This window comes from Schistocerca gregaria, chromosome 1 (assembly GCF_023897955.1).
Source record: "Schistocerca gregaria isolate iqSchGreg1 chromosome 1, iqSchGreg1.2, whole genome shotgun sequence".
Taxonomy (NCBI): domain Eukaryota; kingdom Metazoa; phylum Arthropoda; class Insecta; order Orthoptera; family Acrididae; genus Schistocerca; species Schistocerca gregaria.
Genome location: NC_064920.1, coordinates 1,073,180,930 through 1,073,195,608, shown reverse-complemented (window position 1 = coordinate 1,073,195,608; position 14,679 = coordinate 1,073,180,930). Strand labels below are relative to the sequence as shown.

Sequence of the window (14,679 nt, the reverse complement as noted above, 5' to 3'; positions counted from 1 at the left end):
TTTTTCCTTAACAAGGTAACGCAAAACAATAATCAACTGAAATTCACAACACACATCTGTGATTTCATCCACCATTATCGCAACACAGTCGGCACGTTTTATCTCTTTAAGAACTTCAGCAGGGTACACTTCCAAAATGCTTTCCAGCAGTTCGTTCTGAACAGTCTTAGAAATGCCTTCGGACACTGATGCTTGACTGAGATGAACCTGAAAATCACACAGTTCCACGCTGAACTGCGATTTTCCTGTGAGTGATCCCGCCACCGCCCATTACATTGTCACCTATAAGCTTTGCCAATATCCCCCTTCCATACCTATTGCGGTGCGGGCCATGCCTAGTGAAACCCAGTCTATTGATATACTTAACTGGCACCACTGAAATGTGAAACATTCCCTCCGCACACGTATTAGTTGACGAACCTTGCATGGTTACAATAAATGTATTTTCATTTTCAGAAAAATGACAACCATCAGCTGTAGAATATCATTACGACACTGAATATTCGTGCCAAACTAGGACTCGAACCCGGATCTCCCTCTTTATCGCCTTTCAGTTTGGCTGTTCCTGCACGACTCATGGCCATGCCCAAACTTCCGTATGTCGTCAACCATGCGTCTATAACCTGTTCTCACACATCCGTTATGAATGTTCCCATACTGGTGAGACATTTTATTCGAAAGTAGCTTGCCCAGTGTCGGCAGATAAATACGACATTGCAGTGCCTGTGTTACTCGGAACTGCGATGCAGAGTTCCTTTGGCAGCGTCACATCATCAGAATATGCAATGCTGGAAGAAAGGTCTCCTTAAATTTGCAACTGTAGCTGCCATAGCGTATTAACATTTGTAACTCTGGATCCGTACACTGGGGGTTCACAGTCTCGGGCCATGACACTCTACTGATCTCGCTGCATGCCCGCAGGAGGCAGTCTGCGACGGTATTTTTAAAGCTCAAGTAACTTACGAGAGTGCAGCCAGGCGATGTCGTCGGCAACCACCACCAGCAAACCCAACCGTTTTCAAGGCAAAACTGCAGCAAATACGTGATATGCAAGGGAGTTTAAAAACTCGGTTTTAACTTGCACGGGTAACGCTGCGTCGTCAAAATCTTCCTCGGTGATATTTATTACAGAACGTTGAAGTTGCACAACTAGACCCGGAGCCTGGGAAACTTTCAAACTTCTACCAATGCTGGGCAGTTACAGAATGAAATTCCCAGTCAATCCCAATAGAAAGCAGTAATTTTTTAAGCAGTCACTAAATGAAGCTCAAACAATTCCTTGGAAACAAAATTCAACTGTGGGCGAGTGTAATGGATTCCTTCACGAGCAAGAGATAGGCTTGATGTAACGGGCAGCAGGTGAATTAATATGACCTTTGAGAAACGTTGGAACAAAATTTCTGTCAAACCAACTTAGCACAAACGACAACGCACATTGCAATCTTACTCCTCTGCTGCGAAGTTTAGATAAACCCCGCCAGAAACGATAAACTTCCTCCTCGCAGAGGTAAACAACTTCACACACACACACACACACACACACACACAAACGCGCGCACTGTAAACACTAGCGCCATCACAAACGAAAGGTGAAGGCGTTAGAAGTTATCAGTAGTGAAATTAATAATCAACGCGCGGAGTATTTCGAAAAGGATTGGTCGTATTTTGTGGAAATACGATGACCACGGTCGAAGATGATGGATGTCTGGCGTATTCTTTGCTGTTTGAGCCGTCTCATGAATTGGTCAGACAATTAGGACCGACATTGCAGAACATTCACTGTTGGTAACGTCGTACATCTGTCGTCTTCCGCCTGCAGTCCCGTAAGTTATTTGAACATTGTACACGTCGGGAGAAATTAAGGTCTCACCTTTTAAAGCTGCTTTTATGTCAGATGTTCCTGGTAAATTTTTGTTGTCTCGTACAGCGAGGTGGGCGTTGGTCATTAATTTATTGGAAGGCTGGTAGAAAACTTTGTCTAAAGCTCGTTGCTTCGTATATTGCAAGGAGCACTCGATCGATCGCAGACCGCCGGCCGTTGTGGCCGAGCGGTTCTAGGCGCTTCAGTCTGACACCGCGCGACCACTACGGCCGCAGGTTCGAATCGTGCATGGATGTGTATGATGTCCTTAGGTTAGTTAGGTTTTAGTACTTCTACGTTCTAGGGGACTGCTGACCTCAGATGTAAGTCCCATAATGCTCAGAGCCATTTGAACCACTCGACTGCTGACCAAAGAGTATGAGTAGGTGAAAACTTTCAGGGATAATACACAAATGGCTGCCAATTTCCTGATACCCACTGAAATGAAGTGATAGTGTGGCATTGTTGGCCTCGAGGCCCAATCCGGGGAAGTTAGGCCGCAGTGTTGCACGTTCGGGAAGGGTCTGATGCCCTCTGCTGACACTTTGTATCGCCAAAAAATTAAAAGACGGCTATCCTAATGTACACTTGTTTGCATTTAGAAGGACGCCATACTCCTGGATGCATCGCAATAACAGTTGTAAATGTTTTTTGTGCTCTTATTCATTACGGGGAAGAACCAGGACTTCAACGAAACTTTAAACTTCCAAATTTTACAGAAGCTCTCCGACGTAAAGCTGTGAGGACGGGGCGTGAGTCGTGCTTGGGTAGCTCAGTTGGTAGAGCACTTGCCCGTGAAAGGCAAAGGTCCCGAGTTCGAGTCTCGGTCTGGCACATAGTTTTAACCTGCTAGGAAGTTCCATATTAGCGCACACTCCGCTGTAGAGTGAAAATCTCATTCTGGAGACACCCCCAGGCTGTGGCTAAGCCATGTCCCCGCAATATCCTTTCTTAGAAGAGTGCTAGTTCTGCATGGTTCGCAGGAGAGCTTCTGTAAAGTTTGGAAGGTAGGAGGTGAGGTACTGGCGGAAGTAAAGCTGTGAGGACAGGGCGTGAGTCGTACATGGGTAGCTCATTCGGCAGAGCACTTGCCCGCGAAAGGCAAAGGTCCCGAGTTCGAGTCTCGGTCTGGCACACAGTTTTAACCTGCCAGGAAGTTCCATATCAGTGCACACTCCGCTGTAGAGTGAAAATCTCATTCTGGAGACATCCCCCAGGCTGTGGCTAAGCCATGTCCCCGCAATATCCTTTCTTTCAAGAATGCTAGTTCTGCAGGGTTTGCAGGAGAGCTTCCGTAAATTTTGGAAGGTAGGAGACGAGGTACTGGTGGAAGCAAAGCTGTGAGGACGGGGCGTGAGTCGTGCTTGGGTAGCTCATTCGGCAGAGCACTTGCCCGAAAAAGGCAAAGGTTCCGAGTTCGAGTCTCGGTCTGGCACACAGTTTTAACCTGCCAGGAAGTTCCATATCAGCACACACTCCGCTGTAGAGTGAAAATCTCATTCTGGAGACATCCCCCAGGCTGTGGCTAAGCCATGTCCCCGCAATATCCTTTCTTTCAAGAGTGCTAGTTCTGCATGGTTCGCAGGAGAGCTTCTGTAAAGTTTTGGAAGGTATGAGGTGAGGTACTGGCGGAAGTAAAGCTGTGAGGACGGGGCGTGAGTCGTTCTTGGGTAGCTCATTCGGCAGAGCACTTGCCCGCGAAAGGCAAAGGTCCCGAGTTCGAGTCTCGGTCTGGCACACAGTTTTAACCTGCCAGGAAGTTCCATATCAGCGCACACTCCGCTGTAGAGTGAAAATCTCATTCTGGAGACATCCCCCAGGCTGTGGCTAAGCCATGTCCCCGCAATATCCTTTCTTTCAAGAGTGCTAGTTCTGCAGGGTTTGCAGGAGAGCTTCCGTAAATTTTGGAAGGTAGGAGACGAGGTACTGGCGGAAGTAAAGCTGTGAGGACGGGGCGTGAGTCGTGCTTGGGTAGCTCATTCGGCAGAGCACTTGCCCGAAAAAGGCAAAGGTCCCGAGTTCGAGTCTCGGTCTGGCACACAGTTTTAACCTGCCAGGAGGTTCCATATCAGCGCACACTCCGCTGTAGAGTGAAAATCTCATTCTGGAACCAGAACGTCGTTTATTTATGGAAAACAAAATTTTAATCTCTTGAAACTCAATGACTTTATAAAGCACTGCTACATCTGGGCTGCATATGGCATGAAACGAAACTCAAACTACTCGAAATGGGAAATCACAGCCGTCATCGGTATGTCACTGGGGGCCACTGGTATACACGTACGGATGTTGTCACAATCAGTTACAGTGAAAATTGAGGCTTCATATAACACACTTGTAAAGTCCCGAATATCTGGGAATATTTTGGATGGCGTAACGATCTGGGACAGTCCCAGAAGTTAAGGCCATAAAGTACCATCTTTTTTACTCAGCAAAGGAAGCGGTAAAGACAAGGAGTTATCTGATCTGCATATAACTCTTGTGTCCAATCACTTTGGTTGCTGCGTGATGTTCTGATAGGCGGCATCTGCTGGCGGGAACAGGCCGTCCAATTATTTTCCGAATGTGGAATGACGTGCTTGAATAGTGTAGGTAACTCTGGTTAGTTTCGTAGAAGTTGCTGAAACTGATTTTTGGCCTCGCTGATGGTGGCAGGTGTACTTGAACCTGTCTTCATACTTACAGGGACTGTATGCTGAAGATCCATCGTAATCAGCTGACGCCCTCTAAGAGTTTGAACTGGTTCAAAAAATCCACTCCTAGGATGGGATGAGAGACGACTGCAGCAACCTTGAAAGCCCATACGCCGTATATTTGTGGGCTGGGGTTCACTGGCAGGGGCGTTACAGCAGGGGAAGGAATAACAGAATTATCAGCCGCTTATGTGCAGCCATGCTGATGATACGTTGCCTTGGTGCATTGAATGAGCAGGAAGCTAATGTCTGAACCACTGTAAAACAAGTACTTGATACCGTGTGCTCTGTATTTAACACAGATACGTCTCACTAAAACACTTGACACTTGCGGACGCATATTCCGCGAGGAAATGGAATTGTCATACTCTCTATTTTATGTCGCGTATGCGGGGATCTGAAGCTGTTGTTTTCAGCCAATAATGCCCTCCATCGGTCGCTCTTGTAGTTTTGTTAACGACACAGATAATCGCACCTCAAATTTAACGTGATACCAGAGCTAAGTGGATGTGTGATTTTTGTTGACCTCTAACTTTCAAGTCTGCCCCTGAAGAGACTGAACATAGTTTGCGCGACGATTGACAATATTTTCCTCTTCTAGGATACGGAATTGGCGCTGTAGGTCCCTTAAAGCGGAGTCAATTTTCTCTATCTCAATTTTATCTCACTCTTCCACCACGAATGGCGTAAATGTGAAGTTTCGGTGTGTTGCTATATCCAACACCGCCATTAACTAGAGTGTGCGGTACTATGTATGTCGTAGCGTACATATTCTCAAAAGGGGCGCAGGGAAAGAATGGAACATTGAGTCCGCCTCCTCTGTTAATGTAGATAATGGTAAAATATGGTGTGCTGCCAAACCGCAGCAATTGTTGATGCCATATTGTGCGTAATGCCCCTGAGAACAGCTTCTGGCACACCACTTTACGCAAGTGCCGTAACAATACTGTCAGGCTTCCGTTTCCGATAGGCTCTTCGTTCAGGATTCGTTGTATACGTTGTCTCTGTGGTACTGACAGGCTCCTCATTACTATGTCTCTAAACTGCTGATATGACTGCTCCCAGATGCGCTGCATTACAAAGTCTTGTACCACTTCAACCAGTTATTCATCCGTTTAGCGTAGATTACGTTCAATTTGCCTTTGTTGTTACGTACGCTATTTTGTTGGAAGATGCACGAACCATTCTGTAGCATGCGTTGTCCAGAAAGTCGGTAGCCGCACTGAAGCTGTTGTAGTTGGTGACGTTGCAGCTGGGCTGCCCATTTGCGACGAAACCGTTGGAAAAACCGGTGTAGTGTGATTATATGGATGTTGGTTTTCTTCTTGTTTGCATGTAAGATGTTGTTCTTGTTGTGGTCTTCAGTCCTGAGACTGGTTTGATGCAGCTCTCCATGCTACTCTATCCTGTGCAACCTTCTTCATCTCCCAGTACTTACTGCAACCTACATCCTTCTGAATCTGCTTAGTGTATTCATCTCTTGGTCTCCCTCTACGATTTGTACCCTCCACGCTGCCCTCCAGTACTAAATTGGTGATCCCTTGATGCCTCAGAACATGTCCTACGCACCAGTCCCTTCTTCTAGTCAATTTGTGCCACAAACTCCTCTTCTCCCCAATTCCATTCAATACCTCCTCATTAGTTATGTGAGCTACCCATCTAATCTTAAGCATTCTTCTGTAGCACCACATTTCGAAAGCTTCTATTCTCTTCTTGTCCAAACTATTTATCGTCCATGTTTCACTTCCATGCATGGCTACACTCCATACAAATACTTTCAGAAACGACTTCCTGACACTGAAATCTATACTCGATGTTAACAAATTTCTCTTCTTCAGAAACGCTTTCCTTGCCATTGCCAGTCTACATTTTACATCCTCTCTACTTCGACCATTATCAGTTATTTTGCTCCCAAAACAGCAAAACTCCTTTACTACTTGAAGTGTCTCATTTCCTAATCTAATTCCGTCAGCGTTACCCGACTTAATTCGACTACATTCCATTATCCTCGTTTTGCTTTTGTTGATGTTCATCTTATATCTTCCTTTCGAGACCCTGTCCATTCGCCGGCATCTCGTGGTCGTGCGGTGGCGTTCTCGCATCCCCTACCCCCGGGTTCCCGGGTTCGATTCCCGGCGGGGTCAGGGATTTTCTCTGCCTCGTGATGGCTGGATGTTGTATGATGTCCTTACGTTAGTCAGGTTTAAGTAGTTCTAAGTTCCAAGGGACTGATGACCATAGATGTTAAGTCCCATAGTGCTCAGAGCCATTTGAACAATTTGAACACTGTCCATTCCGTTCAACTGCTCTTCGATGTCCTTTGCTGTCTCTGACAGAATTACAATGTCATCGGCGAACCTCAAAGTTTTTATTTCTTCTCCATGGATTTTAATGCCTACACCGAATTTTTCTTTTGTTTCCTTTAGTGCTTGCTCAATATGCAGATTGAATAACATTTGGGGAGAGACTACAACCCTGTCTCACTCCCTTCCCAACCGCTGCTTACCTTTCATGTCCCTCGACTCTTATAACTGTCATCTGGTTTCTGTGCATATTGTAAATAGCTTTTCGCTCCCTGTATTTTACTCCTGACACCTTTAGAATTTGAAAGAGAGTATTCCAGTCAAAATTGTCAAAAGCTTTCTCTATGTCTACAAATGCTAGAAACGTAGGTTTGCCTTTCCTTAATCTTTCTTCTAAGATAAGTCGTAAGGTCAGTATTGCCTCACGTGTTCCAATATTTCTACGGAATGCAAACTGATCTACCCCAAGATCGGCTTCTACTAGTTTTTCCATACGTCTGTAAAGAATTAGCGTTAGTATTTTGCAGCTGTGGCTTATGAAACTGATTGTTCGGTAATTTTCACATCTGTCAACACCTCCTTTCTTTGGGATTGGAATTATTATATTATTCTTGAAGTCTGAGGGTATTTCGCTTGTCTCACACATCTGTTCTAATGGAATGTTGTCTACTCCCGGGGGTCTTGTTTCGACTCAGGTCTTTCAGTGCTCTGTCAAACTATTCACGCAGTATTTTATCTCCCATTTCGTCTTCATCTACGTTCTCTTACATTTCCAGAATATTGTCCTCAAGTACGTCGCCCTTGTATAGATCCTATATACTCCTTCCACCTTTCTGCTTTCCCTTCTTTGCTTAGAACTGGGTTTCCATCTGAGCTCTTGATATTCATACAAGTGGTTCTCTTTTCTTCAAAGGGCTCTTTAATTTTCCTGTAGGCAGTATCTATCTTACCTCTAGTGAGATACGCCTCTACATCCTTACATTTGTCATCTAGCGATCTCTGCTTAGCCATTTTGCACTTCCAGTCTATCTCATTTTTGAGACGTTTGTATTCCTTTTTGCCTGCTTCATTTATTGCATTTTTATATTTTTTCCTTTCATCAATTAAATTCAAATGCCCGCATCTCGTGGTCGTGCGGTAGCGTTCTCGCTTCCCACCCCCGGGTTCCCGGGTTCAATTCCCGGCGGGGTCAGGGATTTTCTCTGCCTCGTGATGGCTGGGTGTTGTGTGATGTCCTTAGGTTAGTTAGGTTTAAGTAGTTCTAAGTTCTAGGGGACTGATGACCATAGCTGTTAAGTCCTACAGTGCTCAGAGCCATTTGAACCATTTGGTAAACTCAATATCTCTTCTGATCCTCTTGGAATTCTACTAGCCATCGTCTTTTTACCTACTTGACCCTCTGCTGCCTTCACTACTTTATCCCTCAGAGCTACCCATTCTTCTTCTACTGTATTTCTTTCCCCCATTTACCTCCAGGTAAGATAGTATGGTTGTAAGCTTTGTTTCTCCACTGTCGTGACGTCACGGTAGGTTACGCGATGCGGAAGAACTGGTTTCTATAAAACAGGGTTACCACTTTAGTACTCACTTTACCCTGTTGTGAAAGACAAATAAACTGTAACAACTAAAGACTTTTAATGAAATTGGCAGGGCATATGAGCGATACTTTGAATCACAAAATGCTTGTTGTTACAATGGTCTTTTACAGATAACACACACTCTGAGTTATTCTAGTTGACCTCTCGCATTATCGATGTGTATGAACGACAAGTCGCCATACTTACACACGGAGCCTAGGCAGTTACAGAGTGACTGTCGGGTACCTCTTCCCACGCCCGGGTTCGCGGGTTCGATTCCCGGCGGGGTCAGGGATTTTCTCTGCCTCGTGATGGCTGGGTGTTGTGTGTTGTCCCTAGGTTAGTTAGGTTTAAGTAGTTCTAAGTTCTAGGGGACTGATGACCATAGCTGTTAAGTCCCATAGTGCTCAGAGCCATTTGAACCAATTTTTTGTCGGCTACCTCACATTTCCTAAATCGAGACGCATTTCCGCTCTCTCTCTCTCTCTGACGTCACGCCCCAGACTGGTTTTTCTGCGGCTGTTGCCAAACGGTCATAACTTCTTGTTATTTCGTCTGCAGTGCCCCAGTTTCTTTGCTGTTGAATGATTGTGTTTCTCAATACTTTTGCAACTGATTATAAATTAGTTACTAGCTGGCGGATGAAAGGAAATAGTTCTTCTTGTAGGGCAACCGCAACTGTACAAGCCCATTTGGAAATATGAGTATCTCCCCCCCCCCCCCCCCCCCCCAGAAAGTTGTGGATTAAGACCTGTTCCGCGGTTTCATCATTTTTCAAAAAAAGACGGTTAATAGGATGTTGTATTTCTGGACAAGTCCCTCAGATATAAAATTAACTACAGATGAACACGTTCTGGTGGACTGTGTAACAGTGATACTAGTTTGGGATCCTAACTCTGGTAGTAGTCATTCTACCATCTTATCTCTTAAAAAACCGGATGTCTTTAGGTGTTGTAGCTTGATATTGTTGCTTTGGGAAAAAGATGAAACTTCTCTTTCGTGGCTCGCCATCTATAGACAACATTACTGTTTTTACTGGGCGTGATAAGTGAATACATCTTCAACCATAAGGTAAATTTCTGGTAATCATACAGTTATTGCCATTACAAGATAAACTCAACAAATGTAACGAAAGTGTTGTAACCGTATAGGTACTTGATTCCCTGTGTGCCACAGATTCTGTCCAGAGAATCACGAAGAGTCTGTGGACGAGTACAGAGAAGCTGGAGAAGATTAGTGATTAAAGTCCCGTCGTCGATGCTGTCATTAGAGACAGAGCAGAAGCTCGGATTGGGAAAGGATGAGGAAGGAAAGGGGCAGTGCTAAGGAGCTACCCAGGCAATCAGGATGGTCGCACGATGCTTTGAACCGTCGTCCTCCTGCATGCGAGTCCAGAGTGTTAACCACTGCGCTACCCTCCTCGATAGGACGAGTATTATAAATAGCATCTTTTTCCATATCTCACAACTGTAAACGGTAAGGGATAAAATCGGGTAATCTTTGTGCATATTTCCTACATGAAGTCAGGGCAAGACCGGCAACTTGGATAAAAATATTCTTTATTGTAATTCTGGCTTCGTTACGTTTTATCAATCTGACAACTACACTACTGTCCATTAAAATTGCTACACCTCGAAATGACGTGCTACAAACGCGAAATGTAGCCGACAAAAAGAAGATGCTGTGATATTCAAATGATTAGCTTTTCAGGGCATTCGCACAAGGTTGGCGCCGGTGACGACACCTGCAACGTGCAGACATGACGAAAGTTTCCAACCGATTTCTCGTACACAAACAGCAGTTGACCGGCGTTGCTTGGTGAAACGTTGTTGTGATGCCTCGTGTAAGGAGGAGAAAAGCGTACCATCACGTTTCCGACTTTGATAAAGGTCGGATTGTAGGCTATCGCCGTTTCCGCTTATCGTATCGCTACACTGCTGCTCACGTTGGTCGAGATCCAATGACTGTTAGCAGAATATGGAATCGGTGGGTTCAGGAGGGTAATACGGAATGCCGTGCTGGATCCCAACGGCCTCGTATCACTAGCAGTCGAGATGACAGGCATCTTATCCGCATGGCTTTAACGGATCGTGCAGCCACGTCTCGATCCCTGAGTCAACAGATGGGGACGTTTGCAAGACAACAACCATCTGCACGAACAGTTCGACGACGTTTGCAGCATCATGGACTATCAGCTCGGAGACCGTGGCTGCGGTTATCCTTGACGCTGCATCACAGACAGGAGCGCTGCGATGGTGTACTCAACGACGAACCTGGGTGCAAGAATGGCAAAACGTAATTTTTTCGGATGAGTCCAGGTTCACTTTACAGCGTTGTGATGGTCGCATCCGTGCTTGGCGTCGTCGCGGTGAACGCATATTGGAAGTGTGTATTCGTCATCGACATACTGGCGTATCACCTGGCGTAATGGCATGGGGTGCCATTGGTTACACGCCTCGGTCACCTCTTCTTCGCATTAACTGCACTTTGAACAGTGCACGTTACATTCGAGACGTGTTACAACCCCTGGCTCTACCCTTCATTCGATCCCTGCGAAACCCTACATTTCAGCACGATAATGCACGACCGTATGTTGCAGGTCCTGTACGGGCCTTTCTGGATACAGAAAATGTTCGACTGCTGCCCTGGCCAGTACATTCTCCAGATCTCTCACCAACTGAAAACACTGGCCCGTGGTGGCCGAGCAACTGGCTCGTCACAATACGCCAGGTACTACTCTTGATGAACTGTGGTATCGTGTTGAAGCTGCGTGCGCAGCTGTACCTGTACACGCCATCAGAGCTCCGTTTCACTCAATGCCCAGGCGTATTAAGGCCGTTATTAAGGCCAGAGGTGGTTGTTGTGGGTACTGATTTCTCAGGATCTATGCACCCAAATTGCGTGAAAATGTAATCACATGTCAGTTCTGGTAAATATGTTTGTCCAATGAATACTCGTTTATCATTTGCATTTCTTCTTGGTCTAGCAATTTTCATGGCCAGTGGTGTAGTTTCGAGCTTCAAAGTTCATTTTCAAGGGAAGCTTCTTAAAGCTACACTAACAGTGGTTCGGTGACAGTCACTTTGCACTTAGGTGATGAACACGTGATATACAATGTGGACTTCATGAAGACGTTTACATTGCGAAACTAATCTGGTTCCCATGTGACTGTATCATGTGTGTATTACCTACGTGTGACGTGATTGTTGCCTCACCCAGCACCATTATAACTTAACTTTGTGTTCTGCCGTACGGCAGGTCTTGTCATGGGGGAAGCCTCGTCAGAGAGGCCCACCGCATGAGCGGCTAGGGAAGTGATTGCAGGGGTGGTTTCCCGTTGCCCTCCACTCGTGATTAGTGCAGCTTTAATAGGCCTGGCTTGAAAATGAACTCGACGGTTCGATACTAGTCGCCAGTTTAATGAAGCGTAGCCGTGACGGAATTACAGTAAAGAACTAGGTAATATTTGTGATTAATTTGTAGGTCAACGACGACCTATCTGTCGCCCTAGAAAGTGGATTTCTATCTAACTATGATTGTCAATAGCAAAACCTGGACGTACGTAAGTGTGTGGTCTAAACCATTACCCTACTGAAAGGTTACAGATAAGAAAATTGCCTGAGACATGACTCCCATTGTCTGTGGTCTTTAGAACGTCTTATGCGGCCTAGTCACAGTACAATCAAGTGTAATTTTTGGACGCGACTCACTTTTTTAAAAGAGTACTTCAATAATAATACAATTACTCTCGTTAACTCTCTTATGTGAGGATAACATTTTATCCACAGATCAGGATTGAATTCTTTCCATTGTAACATGCCTGAGAGTCCATACAGTGATCACAAACCTTGGAGGAACATTCCTACGCTTCCAGAGGCGGTATTCAGGCTTTGACTAAATGACCAATAAATGGATATTTTAGAACTTCTTTCAAAAATTTCCCAGATTCAATCTGCTGATCAAGATGTCGAAAGTATGTAGCTCCAAGATAAACACAGGGTTAGCCACATGAGATGTAGACACATTTGCATTATCGATTTGTCCAGTGTCCAAGAGTTGTTTGGCGTCAAGACTAAGCCACTATTGAGGCTCAGGACTACCTCATCAGGAAAGCGTAGCGGAGGTATCGTGTAAGAGCCCCCCCAATGGTAACTTGTCTAACGTGGTGAGATAAATCTCACCACAATCAGTACCATGGATTCCTTAGAGACTGGTCGATAATTTTAGTTCACAAGTGAATAGTACGGCCAACAGGGATCACTCGTCCGTACAAATTTTACAGATGCGTCAGTAGCACGCCTTCCATGCGGCTCCCATTGGCAACTGGTCAACGATATTGTTACTACTTGCTCTTGCCTCAAGATACTCCTCTTGAGAGTGACGAGCCACAAATAGTGTTATTATTCTTGAATAATTTCTGGGACGGTGCTTGGAATTTGTGGTGGGTCCTCCTATATTTCGTTACGGTAGACTGGTTCACAGTCGACAAATGAAATGCCTTACGCTACGGGTTGTTTAGAACTAAGGACCAATGTGAATGAAAAAAAAAAGAGTGTCGAATGTAAACCAGAGCTTCATAAGCGCAGTACAGAGTTGATTCCCATTCATATATAAGGGTAACTGAAGATGACTGAGTTGAGTGTGCTATTGACATCCCTTTGAGGCCCCATCAATGTTAAACCCGAACAATGGACTGCATTACTTTGAACCTTGACGAAATATTTCCGCGTTCGTCAACATTCATCGGTGTTGGAAATTTGGATTATCTTCTACAATGGTAATAACGATAGCAACAATAATAATAACAATAATAAAGAACCTGCTTTCGTTATATATCGTGTAAGTGCACGGTTTCTTTAGGCTTTAGTATCGTGTTATCAATAAGTTTTTATTTATGAGGTACTCTGTGGAATGCAAGAAGCAGCTCAAATTCTGCAGCTGAATTTTTGTGTTTGTTCTCGCAGAACGGGCTACTTTCTGCACTGCCGTACGTCGTTAACTGTGTCCTGAGTCTTTCCTTCAGCTGGATCGTCAACAGCGTACAGAAGAAGTTAATATTCAGCAAGGGGGCCTTAAGGAAGGTGGCCAATTCCATTGGTAAGAAAGTATGTGCAGATAAGTGTGTACTGCTTTTCGTATGAGTGCTATTCAGAAAGTAGGGAACGTTTTGGCACAAAAAAAACTAAGTACTAGAAATAAATTTTATTATATACATCTGAAAGAGCGACTGACATACTACTTTTCCACATAGTCGGCAAACACATTAAGACACCTATCATAGCGGTGGACAATATTTGAAATACTTTCGTCGAAAAATTCTGCAACCTGAGACTTCAGCCAGTGAGTCACACCCGCCTGGAGTTCCGTGTCGTCATCAAAGGGCTGCGTTGCAAGCCAGTTCTTCATCTCGGGAAACAAGTGGAAGTCGCTTGGTGCAAGATAGGGGCTGTAGGGCGGGTGAGGGTAAAGTTCCCATTTGAATGAATTAAGGAGCTCTTTAGTAGGGTTGGCCGTGTGAGGTCTGGCATTCTCGTACAAAAACAAAATTTTGGACGTCAGCTTTCCTCGTGGTTTGTTTTGAAATGCTCTTATAAGTTTGTGCAAAGTCTGACAGCACCGAGCAGAATTTATGGTTGCTCCACGTTCGAGAAATTCAATAAGAAGCACACCTTGCCTATCCGAAAACACTGTCGCCATCACCTTCCTGCTGACAAGGTTTGCAAACATTTTCTTCGTTTTTTGGGGGGACTTTGTATGCCCCAACTCCATGGACTAATTTTGTCTCGCGAGTGGGGTGTTTCACCCAAGTCTCGTCACCACTTAGTTGAAAGAAAAGGTATAAACCATATAGAAGCAGCAAATCTAACAAAAGAGAGTGTACTTAAAGAAAATAAATTATGAGAAAAATCAAACTTAGGAAAAAGATAACCCAAATAAGCACCTAAAACAACTACTGTAATAGTCAAAAACTTTAAATAATAAGCTAAAGCAATCGCATGAGGAATAGGAAAAATTAACCAAGACAAAAGACTACCACCAGAAACAGCAACAAACAATAAACCAATTATACCAAACTATCCAGTAATGAATTACCATGTTTGTGGTAGGCCTCCAGGAAAGTCAACGTTGCCCCCATTCGCTGTTCTTTATGGTGGTCTGTAAGCATTTTGGGCACCCATCGTGCACAAAATTTGTGGTAGCCTAGCATTTGAGTGACAATTTCAAACAACAAAGTCCGTGAAACA

The 14,679-nt window shown here is 44.7% G+C and overlaps 1 protein-coding gene across 1 annotated transcript in view; it reads left to right on the top strand.

Annotated features, from left to right (window-relative positions):
* LOC126281668 (putative inorganic phosphate cotransporter) overlaps nucleotides 1-14,679 on the top strand; it is a 130,709-nt gene that overhangs the window by 96,749 nt on the left and 19,281 nt on the right. The window contains exon 7 of the mRNA XM_049980823.1: nucleotides 13,399-13,531. Coding sequence (XP_049836780.1) covers nucleotides 13,399-13,531 — 133 coding nt within the window. The remainder of the gene's footprint in view (nucleotides 1-13,398; nucleotides 13,532-14,679) is intronic.